The sequence below is a fragment of the Mustelus asterias genome, chromosome 6, assembly GCF_964213995.1.
Source record: "Mustelus asterias chromosome 6, sMusAst1.hap1.1, whole genome shotgun sequence".
NCBI lineage: Eukaryota > Metazoa > Chordata > Chondrichthyes > Carcharhiniformes > Triakidae > Mustelus > Mustelus asterias.
In genome coordinates this window covers 135047819-135071102 of record NC_135806.1, presented here as the reverse complement: position 1 = coordinate 135071102, position 23284 = coordinate 135047819, and the positions used below count along the sequence as shown (strand labels likewise).

General features: G+C 47.0%; 1 protein-coding gene across 4 annotated transcripts in view; it reads left to right on the top strand.

Moving 5' to 3' along the window:
* Positions 1-23284, top strand: part of palld (palladin, cytoskeletal associated protein) — a 460036-nt gene that overhangs the window by 258929 nt on the left and 177823 nt on the right. For all 4 annotated transcript variants that reach the window (XM_078215142.1, XM_078215143.1, XM_078215145.1 and 1 more), the window contains 5 exons: positions 967-1029; positions 8797-8938; positions 10598-10621; positions 16612-16734; positions 21127-21433. In XM_078215142.1, coding sequence (XP_078071268.1) covers positions 967-1029; positions 8797-8938; positions 10598-10621; positions 16612-16734; positions 21127-21433 — 659 coding nt within the window. The remainder of the gene's footprint in view (positions 1-966; positions 1030-8796; positions 8939-10597; positions 10622-16611; positions 16735-21126; positions 21434-23284) is intronic.

Sequence of the window (23284 nt, the reverse complement as noted above, 5' to 3'; positions counted from 1 at the left end):
GCCTCACATCCTTTAAAAAGTATTTGGATGAGCACTTGGAACATCGTAACATTCAGGGCTATGGGTCAAGTGGGATTAGGTGGGCAGGTCAGGGCCTTTCATAGAACCCCTACAGTGCAGAAAGAGGCCATTCGGCCAATCGAGTCTGCACCGACAACAATCCCACCCAGGTCCTATCCCGTAACCCCACATATTTACCCCACTAATCCCTTTAACCTAAACATCCTGGGACACTAAGGAGCAATTTAGCATGGCCAATCCACCTAACCCGCACATCTTTGGACTGTGGGAGGGAACCGGAGCACCCGGAGGAAACCCACGCAGACACAGGGAGAACGTGCAGACTCCGCACAGACAGTGACCCAAGCCGGGAATCGAACCCAAGTTCATGGACTGTGAGGCAGCAGTGCTAACCACTGTGCCGCCATGCATCGGTGCAGACTCGATGGGCCAAATGCACTGCAGTATTCTGTGGTTCTGTGAGCTGCTTTACTGACTGGTTAGGACCTATCATTAACTTGTTTACAGTGAAGACATGTCTTGTTCTGAAGTGGCTTGCATCCTGACATATAATTGCAGTTAACAAACCAAGGGAGTACCCCTGGAATACTGTCTAACCAGCTGGCTTGTAGACTTTATCCTCACTGGTTTAAGTGCACAAGTAACTGGAAAGCTGCCCACCAGTAAGTAGCAAAAGCAAGTGGCAGTGTATTTTTTAAATTTTTTTATTTCATCCAAAATCTAAATTCAATTTGAATCCAATTCGTGGTCCCCACAATAGGGACAAACAAGCTGACAAAATATAAGCTGATAAGATGAGGCATTCCACCCCTCTTGGCAATATTGGCTGCTATCAGAAAGTTGAAAGTTATTTCTGATTATTAAACTTATTCCTAATCAAGTAGTACAACAGCCTTTATTGGCAATCATTATGCTCTAATTCTTGTCCATTTTATTTTTATTTAGATCCAGAGTCCAACTCCTTGCCTTCAAGTCCAGGATGGAGTCTCGCCACCTGTGTTTACAAAGGTCAGCCCTTTTTATCATCCTCTTCAGCCAAAAAGGGGGGTGAAAAACCCCATTAAAGTTATCTGATTTGTCCCTGTCACTCGAGGAAGAACCATTTTTAGTTACTGGGAGATTGGGTTAGCCAGGGTCGCAGAGGTCAGGAGGGAGGAGAATTTCATTGATTTGATTTGATTTGGTTTGATTTATTATTGTCACATATATTAGTATACAGTGAAAAGTATTGTTTCTTGCGCGCTACACAAAGCATACCGTTCATAGAGAAGGAAATGAGAGAGTGCAGAATGTCGTGTTACAGTCATAGCCAGGGTGTAGAGAAAGATCAGCTTAATGCAAGGTAAGTCCATTCAAACATCTGACAGCAGCAGGGAAGAAGCTGTTCTTGAGTCAGTTGGTACGTGTCCTCAGACTTTTGTATCTTTTTCCCAGCGGTAGAAGGTGGAAGAGAGAATGTCCGAGGTGCGTGGGGTCCTTAATTATGCTGGCTGCTTTGCCGAGGCAGTGGGAAGCGCAGACAGAGTCAATGGATGGCAGGCTGGTTTGCGTGATGGATTGGGCTACATTCATGATGTTTTCTAGTTCCTTGCGGTCTTGGACAGAGCAGGAGCCATACCAAGCTGTGATACAACCAGAAAGAATGCTTTCTATGGTGCATCTGTAAAAGTTGGTGAGAGTTGCAGTTGACATGGCAAATTTCCTTAGTCTTCTGAGAAAGTAGAGGCGTTGGTGGGCTTTCCTAACTATAGTGTCGGCATGGGGGGACCAGGACAGGTTGTTGTTGATCTGGACACATAAAAACTTGAAGCTCTCGACCAACTAGTTTTATAATTCCAGCTTTATTTAATTGATTAAATTGAAGTTCCCCAGCAACTCCGGCAGGACCTCAACTCAGTTCTCCGCAATGATACAAGGGGTGTGAGAAAGGGAACTAACGGTGGCATGGTGGCGTAGTGGTTAGCACTGCTGCCTCACAGTGCCAGGGACCCAGGTTCGATTCCCGGCTTGGGTCACTGTCTGTGTGGAGTTTGCACAGTCTCCCTTTGCCTGCGTGGGTTTCCTCTGGGTGCTCCGGTTTCCTCCCACAGTCCAAAGTTGTGTAGGTTAGCTGGATTGGCCATGCTAAATTGCCCCTTAAGAGTCCCAAGATGTGTAGATTAGGGGGATTAGCAGGGTAAATAAAGTTTATTTATTCGTCACAATTAGGTTCACATTAACACTGCAATGAAGTTACCTAGAAAATTCCCTAGTCGCCACACTCTTGTGCCTCTTCAGGTACACTGAGGGAGAATTTAGGACGGCCAATCCACCTAACCAACATATCTTTCGGACTGTGGAAGGAAACCGCAGCTCCCGGAGGAAACCCACGCAGACACGGGGAGAACGTGCAGACTCCGCACAGGCAGTGACCCAAACCGGGAATTGAACCCGGGTCCGTGGTGCTGTGAGGCAGCAGTACTAGCCACTGTGCCACTGTGCCACCCTATGTGGGATTACGGGGATAGGGGCCTAGGTGGGATGATGTGTCAGAGAACCAGTGTTGGCTCAATGGGCCGAATTGCCTCTTTCTGTAGGGATTCTGTGATTCGAAAGGTCAAAATAAATACAGGAAAGTAAGAGAGAGGAAGCTCAGTCACTGACAAGATTCAGGATTCAGAACTATCTCAGCCCTCGGGGAAATGAGAGCAGACTCGGTACGCAGAGCGGGGAAAGGTACCGGAATATCATTTCGCTAACATCAGTGTTCCAGAGGCTATTTTCAGGATCACTAAACCGGCCTTCAGTTTGGAGCTTCGATAAGAGTACAGATGTTTTCTATAACACTGGGGCATCTGTTAGTCACTGTTCCAACAGGAAGCCAGTCTCTGCAGGTCAATGTTTTGAAGTTATAGGGATTTCAGAAAACCTTCAAGAAATCGGGCAGGAGAAGGCAGACTCACTTGAACCCACATGCTTCTCCGGCAGGATTGGTCTGCTAACACTAACAATGACACCATTGTTTCCAGGCTGAATTCCACGGTGGGGTGTTAGTTCCTGCCTTGGCACGTTGCCCGATACCTTTCAATGTCACAAAATGTGGTTTCTTTCTGCTCTGCTTCTCTCAGCTTTGCACATGTCAACCTGCGACGATCTCACTTATTTCGATCCGAAATGCTTACTTTGCCTTGGGTATTCCCCCACCCTCCCCCATCCCCCGGTTTCTAATCCTTTTGATTTAATTTGATTTGATTTGATTTATTATTGTCACATATATTAACATACAGTGAAAAGTATTCTTTCGTGCGCACTATACAGACAAAGCGTACCGTTCATAGAGAAGGAAAGGAGAGAGTGCAGAATGTAATGTTACAGTCATAGCTAGGGTGTAGAGAAAGGTCAACTTAATGCGAGGTAGGTCCATTCGAAAGTCTGACAGCAGCAGGGAAGAAGCTGTTCTTGAGTCGGTTGGTACGTGACCTCAGACGTTTGTATCCTTTTCCCGACAGAAGAAGGTGGAAGAGAGAATGTCTGGGGTGCGTGGGGTCCTTCATTATACTGGCTGCTTTGCTGAGGCAGCGGGAAGTGTAGACAGAATCAATGGATGGGAGGCTGGTTTGTGTGATGGACTGGGCTACGTTCACGACCTTTTGTAGTTCCTTGCGGTCTTGGGCAGAGCAGGAGCCATACCAAGCTGTGATACAACCAGAAAGAATGCTTTCTATGGTACATCTGTAAAAGTTGGTGAGAGTCGTAGCTGACACGCCAAATTTCCTTAGTCTCCTGAGGAAGTAGAGGCGTTGGTGGGGCTTTCTTAACTATAGTGTCGGCTGTCAAACTGATTGCCTGTTTTTGCACACAAGTCATTGCCAATTCCCATCAATTTTCCATTCTTTTTGGAAGCTTGGATCAGCAATTAGTTTTGATTCCCCACCCACCCCACCTCTCCCTCTCTCTCTCCACCCACCTCTCTAAGTACAGGTTCTCGTTCTCTCCCAGTTAATTGCATATGAAGAGGGATGGAGAAGTTTCCATTCTTTTTAATCCTATTTATTGGAGGGACCTGTTTTCACAGTGACCACTCAGGGGAGCAAAGTGGGACGTTATCATTCCCGTTTCCGGGTGGAATACTGGGGCTTTCAAACCCAAACTGTGTCAGAAGTGCATCAGGTGCCATCTTGGTTGATAGGCTCTCGAGCAGCGCATGACATAGAATGGAATCATAGAATCCCTACAGTGCAGAAGCCAATCAGCCCATCGAGTCTGCACTGACTCTCCAAAAGAGCATCTTACCCAGTCCCTATTCCCGTAACCCCTCATATCTACCCCGCTAATCCCCATAAGCTACACATTTTGGGACATTAAGGGGCAATTTACCATGGCCAATCCACCTAGCCTGCATATCTTTGGACACTAAGGGGTAATTTGGCACGGCCAATCCCAACCTAACCCGCACATCTTTGGACTGTGGGAGGAAACCGGAGAACCCGGAAGAAACCCACGCAGACATGGGCAGCCGCCCATCCATTGGCTCTGTCTACATTTCCCGCTGCCTTGGCAAAGCAGCCAGCATAATTAAGGATCCCACGCACCCCGGACATTCTCTCTTCCACCTTCTTCCATCAGGAAAAAGATACAAAAGCCTGAGGTCACATACCAACCGATTCAAGAACAGCTTCTTCCCTGCTGCCATCAGACTTTTGAATGGACCTACCTTGCATTAAGTTGATCTTTCTCTACACCCTAGCTATGACTGTAACATTACATTCTGGACTGTCTCATTTAACGGTATGCTTTGTCTGTATAACGCGCAAGAAACAATACTTTTCACTGTGTGTTAATACATGTGACAATAATAAATCAAATCAAAGAACACGCAAACTCCTTCAAGGTAGAAAACAAGATGAAAAGCCAATAAAATTGGTCGTTAAAACCAGCAGGGCTGGTGGGCTTCTGTGCCTCCAGGCTCGATCCCCAAGAGAAAGCAGATCTCTCACTGATCATACCCCTTCCCGTCTCTGTAATCTCCTCCAGCACTCTGGTCCTCCGAGATCTCCGCGCTCCTCCTAAACCGCTCTTCAGTTTTCATCGCCTCACCCATGTCTCCAGCTACCCAGACTCGAAGCTCTGGAATTCCCGTCCAAGAGATCTCCACTTCCCTACTTTTCCCTGCTGACGTAAGACACCTCTTTGAGTCGACCTCTTTGACTAAGCGTCTGTCCAGCCACCTCCTTACGTCAAATGTTGTTTACTGACACCCCTGTGAGGCACCTCGGAATGTTTTGCTGCAATGTGGGCGCTATATAAATGCAGGTGTGGGCAATGACGATGGGAGACTTCACCCGAGCTCTTCAGACCAGCAGTAGATCCATTTTTCCCAGCAGGAAGGTCTGGAGTGATTTCTCCCATCATGGGCACAGGGACAAGGATGTCTCACTGCAGCTGTACAGGGCCTTGGTGAGACCACACCTGAACTATTGTGAACTAAAAATAGATAAACCTGCCATAGAGGGAGTGCAGCGAAGGTTCACCAGACGAATTCCTGGGATGGCAGGATTGTCGTACGAGGAGAGATTGAGTCGACTGGGCCTGTATTCACTGGTAAGTCTCACAACAGCAGGTTAAAGTCTCATTTGGCATCACGAGCTTTCGGAGCGCTGACTCACCCGAGGAAGGAGCAGCGTTCCGAAAGCTCGTGATTCCAAATAAACCTGTTGGACTTTACCCTGGTGTTGTGAGACTTCTCACCGTGGCCACCCCAGTCCAACGCCGGCATCTCCACATCATGTATTCACTGGAATTGAGGAGAATGAGAGGGGATCTCACGGAAATGTATAAAATTCTGACAGGGCTGGACAGACTGGGTGCTGGGATGTTGTTTCCTCTGGCTGGGTGTGGGTCTGGAACAAGGGGTCACAGTCTCAGAATAGGCCATTTAGGACTGAGGTGAGGAGAAGCGTCTCACTGAGAGGCTGGTGAACCTGTGGAATTCTCTACCACAGAAAGCTGTGGAGGCCAAGTCACCGAATGGATTTAAGAAGGAAATTGATAGATTTCTAGTCTCGAGAGGTATCAAGAGGTATGGGGCGAGCATGTGAGTATGGAATTGAGATGGAGGATAAGTCATGATCATACTGAATGGTGGAGCAGGCTCGACGGGTCTATTCCTCCTCCTAGTTTCTATGTCTCTATGCCCCACTGTGGCACGACATTGACAATACGGTGCCCATTTGTGTAAGGTAACTTCATCAGCCCACTAAACTACGCGGGGTTAATAGCAGGAATGATGTGGATATCAGCAGGTGATGGACCTGCTCATTTTTTTACTGCCCATTTGCCCTCAATGGGAAAGATTCAAATTGTCACTATTCTCCGAATATACCTCGGGTTAAAACTGGAAATCTATCTGCTTGTTTGTGCGAGGGACCAGCCTGAACATAGACATTGCAGATTCAGCCAGCAGTTAGGAAGGCAAACTCAATGTTAGCATTCATTTCTAGAGGGCTAGAATACAAGAGCAGGGATGTACTGCTGAGGCTGTATAAGGCTCTGGTCAGACCCCATTTGGAACATTGTGAGCAGTTTTGGGCCCCGTATCAAAGGAAGGATGTGCTGGCTTTGGAAAGGGTCCAGAAGAGGTTCACAAGAATGATCCCAGGAATGAAGGGTTTGTCATATGAGGAGTGGTTGAGGACTCTGGGTCTATACTCGATGGAGGTTAAAAGGGGGGTGGGGATCTAATTGAAACTTACAGAATACCGAGAGGCCTAGATAGAGTGGACGTGGAGAGGATGTTTCCACGACTGGGAGAGACTAGAACTCGCGGGCACAACCTCAGAGTGAAGGGACGCTCCTTTAAAACTGAGCTGAGGAGGAATTTCTTCAGCCAGAGGGTGGTGAACCTGTGGAACTCATTGCCACAGAGGGATGTGGAGGCCAGGTCATTGAGTAGACAGAGATAGATAGGTTCTTGATCAATAAGGGGATCAAGGGTTACGGGGAGAAGTCGGGAGAATGGGGATGAGAATCATATCAGCCTTGATTGAATGGTGGAGCAGACTCGATGGGCCAAATGGCCTAATTCTGCTCCTATATCTTATGATCTGATGATCTTATTGTACCTTTTTTGAGGCAAAGATAGATAGATTTTTGAACAGTAAAGGAATTAAGGGTTATGGTGAGCGGGCGGGTAAGTGGAGCTGAGTCCACGAAAAGATCAGCCATGATTTTCTTGAATGGTGGAGCAGGCTTGAGGGACCAGATGGCCTACTCCTGCTCCTAGTTCTTATATTCTTATGTACCTCCAAGCAGTTTCACCCATATCCCCGAACCATTGAAGAATTGGCATTCCAGCACATTCCAATTGGGTTGCTGCTGTGCTCCTATTTTCCGATTGGTGGTTTCCCATTCCACAACATTCAGGAGCGTTGAAGAATGAGTGTTGGTCCGAACACCAGGAGCAGCCTCCTAGCTTTTCATCAGAATACTGGCCATGGGGCCTTTTATATCCACCAATCGGAGGGGAGGGATTGGACCCTCTGTTTAACGTCTCATTCAGTGCTACACTGTAAGTGTCAGTCCAGGTTGTGTGGCTCGAGCCCAGAACCTTCTAAATCAGAGAGGAAAGTGCTACTAAGTAAAGGTTAGAACATAGAACAGTACAGCACAGGAACAGGCCCTTCAGCCCACAATGTTGTGCCATACATGATGCAAAATTAAATTAATTTCTTCTGCCTGCCCTTGGTCCATATCTCTCAATTCCTTGCATATTCATGTGCTTATCTAAAAGCCCCTTATCATATCTGCCTCCACCACCACCCCTGGCAGCACATTCCAAACACCTACCACTCTCTGTGTAAAAAACTTGCCCCTCACATCTCCTTTGAACTTTGCCCCCTCTTACCTTAAGTGCATGCCCCCTAGTATTAGATATTTCAACGCTGGGTAAGAAGATTCTGACTATCCACACTGTCTATGCCTCTCATAGTTTTGTAGACTTCTATCAGGTCTCCCCTCAGCCTCCGCCGCTCCAGAGAAAACAACCCTAGTCTGTCCAGCCTCTCCTTATAGCTTATACCCTCTAATCCAGGCAGCATCCTGGTGAACCTCTTCTTTTGGTTTGATTTGATTTGATTTATTATTGTCACATGTATTGGGATGCAGTGAAAAGTATTGTTTCTTGCACGCACTACAGACAAAGCATACTGTTCATAGAGAAGGAAACGAGAGAGTGCAGAAAGTAGTGTTACAGTCATAGCTAGGGTGTAGAGAAAGATCAGCTTAATGTGAGGTAGGTCCATTCGAAAGTCTGATGGCAGCAGGGAAGAAGCTGTTCTTGAGTCGGTTGGTACGTGTCCTCAGACTTTTGTATCTTTTTCCCGATGGAAGAAGGTGAAAGAGAGAATGTCCGGAATGCTGGCTGCTTTTCCGAGGTAGCAGGAGGTGTAGACAGAGTCAATGGACAGAGTCTGCACCCACTCCAAAGCCTCCACATCCTTCCTGTAATGTGACGACCAGAATTGAATGCAATACTCTTAAGTGCGGCCTAAGCAAAGTTTTATAAAGCTGCAACATGACATCCTGACTCTTATATTCAATGCCCCGGACAATAAAGGCAAGTGTGCCATATGCCTTCTTTACCACCGTATCTACTTGTATAAGTATCATTTTTCATGGGTGGATAGCTGTACCTTCGAAGGCCGCCATGGCTATATACAGATGGTCTATGCATTATGGGATAATAAGCTGTAATAGAGCAATAAGGTGGACGATAAAGGTAACCTTGTCTCACTTCAGGTCTTACAAGACATCACCGCATCTGAGGGCCAGGGGGTGGTGCTGGAATGTCGAGTTAAGGGGACCCCTCCTGTTAAAATCCAGTGGCTGAGACAAGGAACAGAGATTGAAGACTCTCCAGACTTCCGGATCCTTCAGAAAAGTAATGCACCTCATTAAACATCACACGGCCCCGAGTCTCCATGCGGTTAGGGTGGTTTAGATCATAGAATCCCACAGTGCAGAAGGAGACCATTCGGCCCATCGAGTCTGCACTGACTACAATCCCACGCAGGTCCTATCCCCATAACCCCATGCATTTACCCTAGCTAGTTGCCCTGACACTAAGGGGCAATTTAGCACGGCCAATCCACCTAACCTGCACATCTTTTGAACTGTGGGAGGAAACCGGAGCACCTGGAGGAAACCCACGCAGATGAATGTGCAGACTCCGCACAGACGGTGACCCAAGCTGGGAATCGAACCCGGGTCCCTGGTGCTGTGAGGCAGCAGTGCTAAGCATTATGCCACTGTGCCGCCCTCAGCAGAATTTCCACAAAGTGGCCCAGCAGATAGTGGAAATTTAAATGCAAATCGAGTTGCCATGATCTTTCGTGGCAGCTTTTAAATAAACACATTCTGCCCAGAGCCTGCAGGGCTTGCTAAATCAATCCCGGATCCAAATCAAATTTGTCACCGTGGCGAGTTTCTGCGTGGGTTTACGGGTCTTTGAAGTGAGCTCTAAAAATGAAACTTTTTTAGTCACAAGAACACCGGCAGGAACATTTTAAAAGCTTCTGAATGTATTGATGTTAATTTACTAAGAAACTGACTACTGTCGGCCAATAGAACTAGTGAAGCTTCTACATTTTTTTTTCTAAGTCATCTCCAGTAAGTTAAAGTCTGGTCACTCTCAGACAGTGAACAAGATGCTGTCTAACAATCTTTACCATTGTGTGACAAGTCCATTTTCAGATGGGTTAACCAAACTGCACCACTCTCTTAAATATAAGAATTTCCTCCCACACTCCAAAGATGTGCGGGTTAGGTGGATTGGCCATGCTAAATTGACCCGAGTGTCAGGGGATTAGCAGGGTAAATGTGTAGGGTTACGGGAAGAGGGAATGGGTGGGATTGCTATCGGTACAGACTCAATGCGCCAAATGGCCTCCTTCTGTACTGTAGGGATTCTATGATAATAAGGGATCTTTTAAAATTATAAATGATTAAAGCTTATTTATTATTAGTGTCACAAGTAGGCTTACATTAACACTGCAATGAAGTTACTGTGAAAATCCCCTAGTTGCCACACTCCGACGTCTGTTCGGGTACACTGAGGGAGAATTTAGCATTGGCCGATGCACCTAACCCACATATCTTTGGACTGTGGGAGGAAACCGGAGCACCCGGAGGAAACCCATGCAGACACGGGGAGAATGTGCAGACTCCGCACAGACAGTGACCCAAGCCGGGAATCGAACCCGCGCACAGACAGTGACCCAAGCCGGGAATCGAACCCGGGTCCCTGGCGCTGTGAGGCAGCAGCGCTAACCCACTGTGCCACCATAGAAAAGAATGATATTGTCAAACACTCCCATTGCATGAGTTCATAACAGATTATATATTCAGCTGCAGGCAAAAGAATTTGAGCAGAAACTTGAGAATTAAAACTGCATTTTCCGGCAGAATTTGAGTCCAGATTTTGTCTAAAGTAAAAACGTCACTCTCAAGTGTTGAGCAATCCCTTTCCATAATTCTATGAGCTAACTAACCGTTTCTGATTTTCTGTTCCATGTGCCCGTGGACCTGGTTTGTTTCTCAGAACCTCGATCAGCTCTCGAACCTGGTAAGATGCTTCAACACTGATCATTCTTAATGGAACAGAATGCGCGAACGTTAGTGGTGTCCACCTATTCACTTCAGGCCGAACAATCACCTCTCTCAGCTTTGATACATAGAAGCATAGAAACTAGATGCAGGAGGAGACCATTCGGCCCTTCGAGCTTCCTCCGCCATTCATTTTTTAAAATTCATTTTTGGGACATGGGCGTTACTGGTTGGCCATCATTTATTGCCCATCCCTGGTTGCCCGGGAACTGTGGCTCTGGAGTCACGTGAAGGCCAGACCGGGTAAGGATGGCAGATTTCCTTCCCTAAAGGACATTAGTGAACCAGGTGTGTTTTTACAACAATCGACAATGGTTTCATGGTCATCAGTAGATTCTCAATTCCAGATATCTTCTGTTCAAATTCCACCATCTGCCGTGGCGGGATTCGAACCCCAGTCTCCAGAACATTAGCTAAGTTTCTGGATTAATAGTCCAGCGATAATACCACGAGGTCACCACCTCCCCTTTTGATCATGGCTGATCATCAAATTCAATATCCTGATCCCACCTTCCTCCCATATCCCTTGATTCCTTTCGCCCCAAGAGCAGGAGCCATACCAAGCTGTGGTACAACCAGAAATAATGCTTTCTATGGTGCATCTGTAAAAGTTGGTGAGAGTCGTAGCGGGCATGCCAAATTTCCTTAGCCTCCTGAGAAAGTAGAGGCACTGGCAGGCTTTCCTGAGGGCTTGGTGGGACCACAGGTGGAATTTTCCTGTCCTGCCTGCCACAGGAATCGTAGCAGGCAGGGCTGATCACGCAAAGGCCCGTTGACCTCGGGCGGAAATTTCCGGCCTTGGAGGGAGAGCGGCTGGAAAATCCCGCCCCACATCTGGAATATTGTGTACAGTTTTGGTCTCCTTATTTAAAAAGAATCCAGTTCTTTTCGAAGCAGTTCAGAGCAGGTGACTTGACTCACTCCTGAGATGGCTTATCTTATGGGGAAAGGTTGGGACAGGTAGGAACAAAGAACAAAGAACAATACAGCACAGGAACAGGCCCTTCAGCCCTCCAAGCCCGCGCCGCTCCCTGGTCCAAAATAGACCATTCTTTTGTATCCCTCCATTCCCACTCCGTTCATGTGGCTATCTAGATAAGGCTTAAATGTTCCCAGTGTGTCCGCCTCCACCACCTTGCCCGGCAGCGCATTCCAGGCCCCCACCACCTTCTGTGTAAAATATATCCTTCTGATATCCGTGTTAAACCTCCCCCCCCTCACCTTGAACCTATGACCCCTCATGAACGTCACCACCGACCTGGGGAAAACCTTCCCACCGTTCACCCTATCTATGCCTTTCATAATTTTATACACCTCTATTAGGTCACCCCTCATCCTCCGTCTTTCCAGTGAGAACAACCCCAGTTTACCCAATCTCTCCTCATAACTAAGCCCTTCCATACCAGGCAACATCCTGGTAAACCTCCTCTGCACTCTCTCGAAAGCCTCCATGTCCTTCTGGTAGTGTGGCGACCACAACTGGTCGCAGTATTCCAAATGCGGCCGAACCAACGTTCTATACAACTGCAACATCAGACCCCAACTTTTATACTCTCTGCCCCGTCCTATAAAGGCAAGCATGCCATATGCCTTATTCACTACCTTCTCCACCTGTGACGTCACCTTCAAGGATCTGTGGACTTGCACACCCTGGTCCCTCTGCGTATCTACACCCTTTATGGTTCTGCCATTTATCGTATAGCTCCCCCCTACATTAGTTCTACCAAAATGCATAACTTCGCATTTATCAGGATTGAACTCCATCTGCCATTTCTTTGCCCAAATTTCCAGCCTATCTATATCCTTCTGTAGCCTCTGACAATGTCCCTCACTATCTGCAAGTCCAGCCATTTTCATGTCGTCTGCAAACTTACTGATCACCCCAGTTACACCTTCTTCCAGATCGTTTATATAAATCACAAACAGCAGAGGTCCCAATACAGAGCCCTGCGGAACACCACTAGTCACAGGCATCCAGCCGGAAAAAGACCCTTCCACTACCACCCTCTGTCTTCTGTGACCAAGCCAGTTCTCCACCCTCTAGCCACCTCCCCCTTTATCCCATGAGTCCAACAAAGAACAAAGAACCTTTTGCACCAACCTACCATGAGGGACTTTGTCAAACGCTTTACTAAAATCCATATAGACGACATCCACGGCACTTCCCTCGTCAACCATTCTAGTCACTTCTTCAAAAAACTCCACCAGGTTAGTGAGGCATGACCTCCCTCTCACAAAACCATGCTGACTATTGTTAATGAGTTTATTCCTTTCTAAATGCGCATACATCCTATCTCTAAGAATCCTCTCCAACAACTTCCCGACCACGGACGTCAAGCTCACCAGCCTATAATTTCCCGGGTTATCCTTCCTACCCTTCTTAAATAACAGGACCACATTAGCTATCCTCCAGTCCTCTGGGACCTCACCTGTGTCCAGTGACGAGACAAAGATTTGCGTCAGAGGCCCAGCGATTTCATCTCTCGTCTCCCTGAGCAGCCTGGGATAGATTCCATCAGGCCCTGGGGATTTGTCAGTCTTTGTATTCCCTATAAAACTTAACACTTCCTCCCTTGTAATGGAGATTTTATCTAACGGGTCAACATTCCCCTCCGAGACACTCCCAGTCAACACATCCCTCTCCTTTGTGAATACCGACGCAAAGTATTCATTTAGGATCTCCCCTACTTCTTTGGGCTCTAAGCATAATTCCCCACTTTTGTCCCTGAGAGGTCCGATTTTTTTCCCTGACAACCCTTTTGTTCCTAACGTATGAATGAAATGCCTTGGGATTCTCCTTAATCCTGTCTGCCAAGGACATTTCGTGACCCCTTTTTGCCCTTCTAATTCCTCGTTTGAGTTCTTTCCTACTTTCTTTGTATTCCTCCAGAGCTCCCTCCATTTTTAGCTGCCTGGACCTAACGTACGCCTCTCTTTGGGCCTGTATCTATTGGAGTTTAGAAGAATGAGAGGTGACCTTTTTCAAACATTTCAGATCCTGAGGGGACTTGCCAGGGTGGATTCTGGGAGAGATTAGAACTCGGGGGCATGGTTTAAGAATAAAGGGTCTCCCTTTTAAGGTGGAGATGAAGAAAATTTACTTTCTTTTAGAGGATTGCTAGTCTGTGAAATTCACTTCCATTGAAAGGATTAGAGGCTAGGTCCTTGCTTGGACCTTGCCATGTCCTTGCCTGCTACCGTTTCCTTAATAGGCAGGATGGGAAAATTCCACCCTTGGTCTCACCAAGTCCTTCGGAAAGTCCACCAATGCCTCTACTTTCTCAGGAGGCTACGGGAATTTGGCATGTCCACTACGACTCTCACCAACTTTTACAGGTGCACCTTAGAAAGCATCCTTTCCGGATGTATCACAGCTTGGTATGACTCCTGCTCTAGGGACTAAAGGGATCGAGAAATATGGGGTGAAGGTGGGGGTAGATTTTTGTTAGGCAAGGGTTATGGGAGAGCAGACAGGAAAGTGGCATTGAATCATAGAAATCATAGAAACCCTACAGTGCAGAAGGAGGCCATTCGGCCCATCGAGTCTGCACCGACCACAATCCCACCCAGGCCCTACCCCCACATATTTACCCGCTAATCCCTCCAACCTACACATCCCAGGACTCTAAGGGGCAATTTTTAACCTGGCCAATCAACCTAACCCGCACATCTTTGGACTGTGGGAGGAAACCGGAGCACCCGGAGGAAACCCACGCAGACACGAGGAGAATGTGCAAACTCCACACAGACAGTGACCCGAGCCGGGAATCGAACCCGGGACCCTGGAGCTGTGAAGCAGCAGTGCTAACCACTGTGCTACCGTGCCGCCCCAAACCACAATCAGAGCAGTCAACATCTTATCGAATGATGGAGCAGTCTCAAAGGAGCAAATTATCTTCTTTGCTCCTAAGTCTTATGTTTCTGAGTTCCAATGATATATTATTTTATTCGTTCGTGGAATTTGGATGTTGCTGGCAAGACCTGTGTTTGTTACCAATGTTTTATTGCCCTTGAGAAGGTGGTGGTGAGCTGCCTTCCTGAGCCATTGTAGACCATGTGACGTAGATACATCTACAGTGCTGTTGGGGAGGGAGCTCCAGGTCTTTGACGCAATGACAGTGAAGGAACAGCGATATGTTTCCAAATCAGGGTGGTGTGTGACTTGGAAATAAATGTGCTGGGAGTGCCATGTACCTTTATTTGTCATACCCTGTGCTGAGGTCAATGCCGGGTGGTCTGGCCAGTCTTATTTTTGTTCTCTCCTGTAATGACTTGCGAGGTCATTTCTGTGGGAAGTCCAGAGACAACCGCATTGCTGTGGGTCTGGAGTCACATAAAGGCCATCTGGGTACAGACTTACTTAAGAAGGATTCCTTACCACAGAAAGTAATTGAGGCCAAAACGTTATGTGATTTCAAGAATAAATTAGATGTAGCTCCTGGGGCCAAGGGGATCAAGGGATATGGGAGGAAGGGGGAATCAGGATATTGAATTTGATGATCAGCCATGATCAAAATGAGTGGTGGAGCAGGCTCGAAGGGCTGAATGGCCTACTGCTGCTTCTAGTTTCTATGAAAGTAAATAGGAGCAAGCGTAGGCATTTAGCCTCTCAAGCCTGCTTCATCAGTAAGATCATGGCTGATCTTCTACCCTAACTCTACCTTCCCGCCTCTAGCTCTTGATTCCTGTAATGCAACCAAGGCCCTCTGAAGAAGTGAATTCCAAATCACAACCTCCTGAGAGAAGAGACGCCTCATCATCCAAATCCAAAATGGCCACCCCCTTATCCTGAATCTATGACACTTGGTTGTAGACTCTCCAGCCAGAAGAAACATCTTCTCAGTAATTATTCTGCCAAACCCTCTGCAGAATTTTCTATGCATCATTGGGAGTACCTCTGTTTCTCCTGAATTCCAGAGAATACTGCATAGAATAGATTCCATTGAATCCCTACAATGCAGAAGGAGGCCATTTGGCCCATTGAGTCTGCACCAACTCTCCAAAAGTACATCTTACCCAGGGCCACTCCCCTGCCCTAGCCCCGTCACCCATGCATTTGCCAGGGCTAATCCGCCTATCCTGCACATCTTTGAACACGAAGGGGCAATTTAGCATGGTCAATCCACCTAACCCGCACATCATTGGACTGTGGGAGGAAACCGGAGCACCTGGAGAAAACTTCATACAGTCACCCAAGGCCGAACCCATAAAACATAGGAGCAGAATTAAGCCACTCAGCCCATCGAGTCTACTCCACCATTCAATCATGGCTGATATTTTTCTCATCCCCATTCTTCCGCCTTTTCCCCATAATCTTTGATCCCCTTATTAATCAAGAACCTATCTATCTCTGTCTTAAAGACAATCAATGACCTGGCCTCCACAGCCTTCTGCGGCAAAGAGTTCCACAGATTCACCACTCTCTGGCTGAAGAAATTCCTCCTCATCTCTGTTTTAAAGGATCGTCCCTTTAGCCTGAGGTTGTGCCCTCTGGTTCTAGTTTTTCCTACCAGTGGAAACATCCTCTCCACGTCCACTATCCAGCCCTTGCAGTATCCTGTAAGTTTCAATAAGATCCCCCCCCTCGTCATTCTAAACTCCAACGAGTACAATCTCAGAGTCCTCAACCATTCCTCATACGACAAGCTCTTCATTCCAGGGATCATTCATCCAACCCAGATTCCTGACACTGTGAGACAGCAGTGCTAACCACTGTGCTACCGTGCCGCCCATTACTCAAGGCTATAACTCATAATTTGCCGACAAGTGTCTTGGCATTCCAAGTAATTTATTATTTATATATCAGATGATGTTCAAATTTGACTTTATTTTGTGATTTCCCTTGTTGAACACATTGATAAAATGTCCAACGAGCTAGAATGCCATCTATGAGCAGAACGTTTTGTATGAGGAAGTCGTACTGAAATGTCACTGTCCTGATTCTTTCAGAAGAAGAAATCTGCAGTCTTGTGATCGCCGAGACCTTTGTGGAAGATGCCGGAAGGTTTACCTGCACAGCTACCAATCCCCTTGGCTCTGTGTCTTGCAGTGCACAGCTCACACTATGCCCAGGTACCTGAGGGCGTGAAGGATTTGGGGGCAGGGGGCAGAGGGAGAAAGCCACATCCTCTGAAGGATTTGGAAGAAAGTGTAACTGGTGTAATCAGCAAGTTTGCGGATGACACGAAGATGGCTGGAATTGCGGATAGCGAAGAGCATTGTCGGGCAATACAGCAGGATATAGATAGGCTGGAAAATTGGGCGGAGAAATGGCAGATGGAGTTTAATCTGGATAAATGCGAAGTGATGCATTTTGGAAGAAATAATGTAGGGAGGAGTTATACAATAAATGGCAGAGTCATCAGGAGTATAGAAACACAGAGGGACCTAGGTGTGCAAGTCCACAAATCCTTGAAGGTGGCAACACAGGTGGAGAAGGTGGTGAAGAAGGCATATGGTATGCTTGCCTTTATAGGACGGGGTATAGAGTATAAAAGCTGGAGTCTGATGATGCAGCTGTATAGAACGCTGGTTAGGCCACATTTGGAGTACTGCGTCCAGTTCTGGTCGCCGCACTACCAGAAGGACGTGGAGGCGTTAGAGAGAGTGCAGAGAAGGTTTACCAGGATGTTGCCTGGTATGGAGGGTCTTAGCTATGAGGAGAGATTGGGTAAACTGGGGTTGTTCTCCCTGGAAAGACGGAGAATGAGGGGAGATCTAATAGAGGTGTACAAGATTATGAAGGGGATAGATAGGGTGAACAGTGGGAAGCTTTTTCCCAGGTCGGAGGTGACGATCACGAGGGGTCACGGGCTCAAGGTGAGAGGGGCGAAGTATAACTCAGATATCAGAGGGACGTTTTTTACACAGAGGGTGGTGGGGGCCTGGAATGCGCTGCCAAGTAGGGTGGTGGAGGCAGGCACGCTGACATCGTTTAAGACTTACCTGGATAGTCACATGAGCAGCCTGGGAATGGAGGGATACAAACGATTGGTCTAGTTGGACCAAGGAGCGGCACAGGCTTGGAGGGCCGAAGGGCCTGTTTCCTGTGCTGTACTGTTCTTTGTTCTTTGTTGTTCTTTGTATACCGGAAATCTGTTCTCGTCGCGTGATGTGAAATGATATAAAAAATTGAGAGGTAGCCCGGTCGACGGGTTTAAAATGATAAAATAATCTGATTCGTGTCCACAACCTCTTACCTTGGGTGGGAGAAAGGGGAAGGAACAAAGAAGGCTGAGGGGGTGATTTGATTGAGATGTACAAAATACTAAGGGGAAGAGATAGAGTGGATGAGATAAAATTGTTTCCCTTGGTGGAGAGTTCTAGAGTCAGAAGACATAGATTCAAGATAAGTGGCAGAAGATGTCGAGGGGACATGAGGAAGAACCTTTTTACACAGAGGACGGTGGGTGTCTGGAATTCGCTGCCTGAATTGATGGTGGAAGCAGAGACCCTAAACTAGAATCGTAGAATCAGGCACTGCAGGAGGAGGCCATTCGGGCCATTGAGCCTGCACCAATCACAATCCCACCCAGGCCCTATCTCCATAACCCGAGCTCGTCCCCCTGATACTAAGGGGCAATTTTAGCATGGCCAATCCGCCTAACCCACGCATCTTTGGACTGTGGGAGGAAACCAGAGCACCCGGAGGAAACCCACGCAGACACGGGGAAAAGTGTAGACTCTGCACAGACAGTGACCCAAGTCAGGAATCGAACCCACTAGCACTGTGAAGTAGCAGTGCTAACCACTGTGCCACTGTCCTGCCACTTTTACCAATTACAACACTTAAACATGACACAGTATATCTCCTAACAGCTAGCTATCTCTGCTGTTCCAAGTTAACCACCATCCCACAGACCCTTCTCCAGACTTAGCACAGTGTGCTCACGTGATGCTGGATCTTCAGCTTTGTAACACCTATGGACAGAAATCCAGGCCGGCTGTTTACAGAGAAGGATATCCTCAAAAAGTAGGTAAACTTAAGAGAGGTAAACTTAATCTTGGGCTGCTTCCAAAAAACTGCCACACAGAGAACAGAAACTCCAACTCCAGAGAAAGGGAAAAGGCACTATTGCTTCCCTCCATTCAACTGAGGGTGAACCCACCCCCATCACCCCCCTCACCTTCCTCTAATTTGCTCCAAAAGGTTTGGTCCACTCTTTTTCCATACAAGAAGTCCGCAAGCAAATATGTGGATATATAAATAATACAGCCCCCATTACAGTCCCAGTCTGACCTAGCACAACTTGGACAGACGCTGTCCCATGCATAATCCTGATTTTTATGCCTGTTTTTTGGGGAATTCCCTGGATTCTCCCAAGAATGGCAGGATAAGCACTTTATCTTTGAGGAAACGGTTGAGAAGAGAACATTCCTTCATTCAGGCCTATTTTTGTGGACTATCATTCATGTGAACCTTGCCTCACTCCAGAACATCTCAAAAGCTGCAGTCATCCGGGGTATCTTCAGGTCAGGCATTCCCAGGATTCGCTCCTCATCTTTCCTTTGCCGCTTCCCCCAAATCCCAAATAGTTTGGAAGAATGCCGGGCAATATGTCATCGTTTCCCTCCTGACCTCAACAGTCACCGTAGAAACCTTGTTTGCATGGTCTGGAGTGGCCACCTCTGTTTGTCCGTTGCTGCTGATCCCAAGAGAATTAAGGAGAGATTTTTGATCCATCCTATTCCGGGAAAAAAAATGTCTCGGGCAATCAGATAAGTGAAGTAAAATATCATGGCCGGAATTTTCTGGCCATTCACGCCAGCAGGATTCTCCAGTCCCGCCCGGGGGTTTCCCGCCGGATTGGGGTAACGTCAATGGGAATTCCCATTGACTAGCAAACAACGCGCCACCTCCCGTCGGCGGGAAACACGCGGCTGGGAGGTCGGAGAATCTCGCCCGATATTCTTGAGGCACATGTAAATGAGAAATGGATGTTTTAAAGTTTACTTTATTTATTAATGTCACAATTAGGCTTACATTAACACTGCAATGAAGTTACTGTGGAAATACCCTAGTCGCCACATTCCAGCATCTGTTCGGGTACACTGAGGGAGAATTTAGCATGGTCAATGCACCTAACCAGCATGTCTTTCAGACTGTGGGAGGAAACAGGAGCACCCGGAAGAAACCCATGCAGATACGGGGAGAGCGTGCAGACTCTACACAGACAGTGACCCCATACCGGGAATCGAACCCGGGTCCCTGGCATTGCGAGGCAGCAGCGCTAACCACTGTGCCACCAGGCTGCTGTGCTGTGTACAGAGTAGGGTTGAGGGGCAGTGCAGGAGGAGGTCATTTGGCTCTTCGAGCCTGCATCGATCACAATCCCACCCAGGCCCTATTCCCATAACCCCACATACTTACCCTGCTAATCCCCCTGACACGAAGGTCAATTTAACATGGCCAACCCATCTAACCCGCACATCTTTGGAGTGTGGGAGGAAACCCATGCAGACACGGGGAGAATGTGCAAACTCCACGCAGACAGTGACCTGAGGCCAGAATCAAACCTAGATCCCTGGCACTGTGAGGCAGCAGTGCTGACCACTGTGCCATTGTGCCGCCCCTATGCCTATGTTCCCACTGTGAGACAGTATTTGGGTTAAAGCTGAAATTGGGTTGGTTCAGGAACTCTGCAGGGCACCCTGTGGTGTAGATTGCAGGAGACTTTCAGCATTACCTGTGGAATGCCAAAGCGATCTCTTTGATCTATCATTCCGGTACTAATTCTTTTTTGTGTTAATGCTTGCGAGGGGGAGTGCTTTGCATGGAAAGAATTTCCTGTCGGCTTACTGCCTCCCGTTTTAATGGGTGATTGCCAGTGGAGTATCCGTACGGAACAGGCTTCTTTGTTGTCACATGGAACACCTGCACTAGTCAGCTGGAATATTTTCCTGGCAGCTGGCCCACGCAACATGCCTGTGTGAAAATTCCAGGTGTCCTGACGATGAAGAAATGTGGGCAATATCTTAGTATTATAGAGCAACAAATGATATCATACAAAAAACAGCAAAGAATGACTAAACGAATAATAAGGAGGGAGTACAAGAGAAAACTAGCGAGAAACAGAGACACCGATCGTATGAATTTCTACAGGGATTTAAAAAAGGGAAAGGAATAAGTCAAGTGAGCATTTATTGTGCAGAGAGGGATTGTGAGTCTGGGGAATTTATAATGGAAAATAAGGAAACGACAGATGAATTGAACAGATATTTTGCATCCGTCTTCACTCTTGAGGATACAAATAACATCCCAGAAATAACTGTGAATCAGGAGGTGAATGGGAGGGAAGGACAGTGGCACAGTGGTTAGCACTGCTGCCTCACACAAAGTTAAGTTGGAAAGTAAATTGTGAAGAAGACAGAAGGAATCTGCAAAGGGACAGATAAGTTGGCAGATGGTGTCCAGTGTGGGAATCCATCTAATTCCAGTCTCTCTCTCTCTCTCTCTCTATACAGGAAAGGAAGTGACCTCAAATAATGGGAATGGTTTAGTGGACAATCTTAGCCCCTCGCCTCTAACTGAAATTAGTTCATTAGAATTGCCTCCGAAGAGGACAGCTGACCCTGTTCAGGTGAACAGTGTCGAGGTCAAACCCAATGTGGCCGCCTTCCAGCTGCAACTCAATTCCGCGGAGAAAATGCCCAATGGCAGCTCCTCCGCCCAAGAAATGAATGGACCAAGCCAAGATCAACTCGCACAGTCTGCAGCCACATTGCCTTCCCCCGTAAAGGAGCCGCCACCTCTTGCCGCCAAACCCAAGCTGTAAGTACTCCAGTTTCCGCACTCGGGTCTCACCTTTCCTCTGTTTTCAACAGAGGATCTTTGGACTGTGTGCTCTGGGTCAAGCATTATCGCTTCACTCGTGTTTTAATATCAAATCCTGCATGCAGTACCACACGCAGTTCCAGTTTCCATGTAATTAAAAAGCTGAAAGGGTGGCATTGGGGAAGACACAGTGTGGTTTCAAAAGGATGATCGCGGAACTGGGAATTGGTGTTTAAACATGACAGGCCGGACTCATTCCTCCAGAGACGAGGAGGCTGTAGGGTGACCTGATAGAGTTCACTAAGACTGTGAAAACTTTGCTAATGTGCATTTAGAGACATTGTGGTGGGGATTACCACTCTCATTTTTAATGGCCGAGAATGGAAGTGAGGGGGGAGCGGGGCTAGGGAACGGAGATTCGAGGGAACCATGATTCTTAAAAATACATTAATACATTAAAAATATCAGCATATGTGTTTTTAAATCATAATCACTTGTTTAAATCTCTCGCTGCATTTTATGTGTGTGTAAACTGCTTTCTTGTTAGCTTATAAATCTGTTTTAAAGTCACTTAACTCAATGCTGTTAGTTCTGTCAGTGTTTTAAGGTCTAATGGTTTGAAAGTCTTTACCAAACCACTAGGATTTCTTCCCCTTGCAACCCCCCTTCTGGCCATTGGCTAGCCCAATACTAGGCCAGAAAACAGGACTGGGGTGGGCACAGTAAGAAGTCTCACAACACCAGGTTAAAGTCCAACAGGTTTATTTGGAATCACGAGCTTTCAGAGCGCTGCTCCTTCATCAGCTCCACTCACCTGCTGAAGGAGCAGCGCTCCGAAAGCTCGTGATTCCAAATATTGTGATTCTGGCATTATGAGACTTTTTTACTGTGCTTTACCTTGACTGTCATTACTAATACTGTATTAGCTGTGCATAACTACATTTGAATTTATAATTCCGACTAATGCGAAAATCATAAGGATAACCAATATTATCTCATGTAAGCCATTAAATAGATGTCTGACAGGACATATTCTCGTACACTGGAGGGGCGTTTGTTATTCGGGACATCTCTTTGTCCATATGGATTGATGCCACTGCTGCTGGATCCCTAATAGACTTTGCTGCTAAAAAAACAGCAGCATCTAAACATTTGTATAATTACACTGAACATTAAGATAACAATGAGAAAGAACACTATCCCTTATATTAAGTTTGGTCCCAGAGAACCCAGTTCCACAAAGAGAAGGATGTTGGTTGTCTAAGTTTTTCAACCTCCTTTAGAAAAGATTTACCAGGATGTTGCCTGGTATGGAGGGCATTAGCTATGAGGAGAGGTTGGAGAAACTTGGTTTGTTCTCACTGGAATGACGGAGGTTGAGGGGGGCGACCTGATAGAAGTCTACAAGACTATGAGGGGCATGGACAGAGTGGATAGTCAGAAGCTTTTTCCCAGGGTGGAAGAGTCAATTACTAGGGGGCACAGGTTTAAGGTGCAAGGGGCAAGGTTTAAAAGAGATGTACAGGGTAAGTTTTTTACCCAGAGGGTGGTGGAACCTGTTGCCGGGGGAGGTAGTGAAAGAAGATACGATAGTGACTTTTAAGGGGCGTCTTGAATAGGATCCTGAATAGGATGGGAATGGAGGGATATGGTCCCCGGAAGGGTAGGGGGTTTTAGTTCAGTCGGGCAGCATGGTCGGTGCAGGCTTGGAGGGCCGAAGGGCCTGTTCCTGTGCTGTAATTTTCTTTGTTCTTTTTAATGTGTGTGACCAAATTGGTTATGTTCTCTGAAGTGTCAGGTATATATGTGCCACACTTTGATCCAATCAAAGCACTTAGCTGCCAAAAT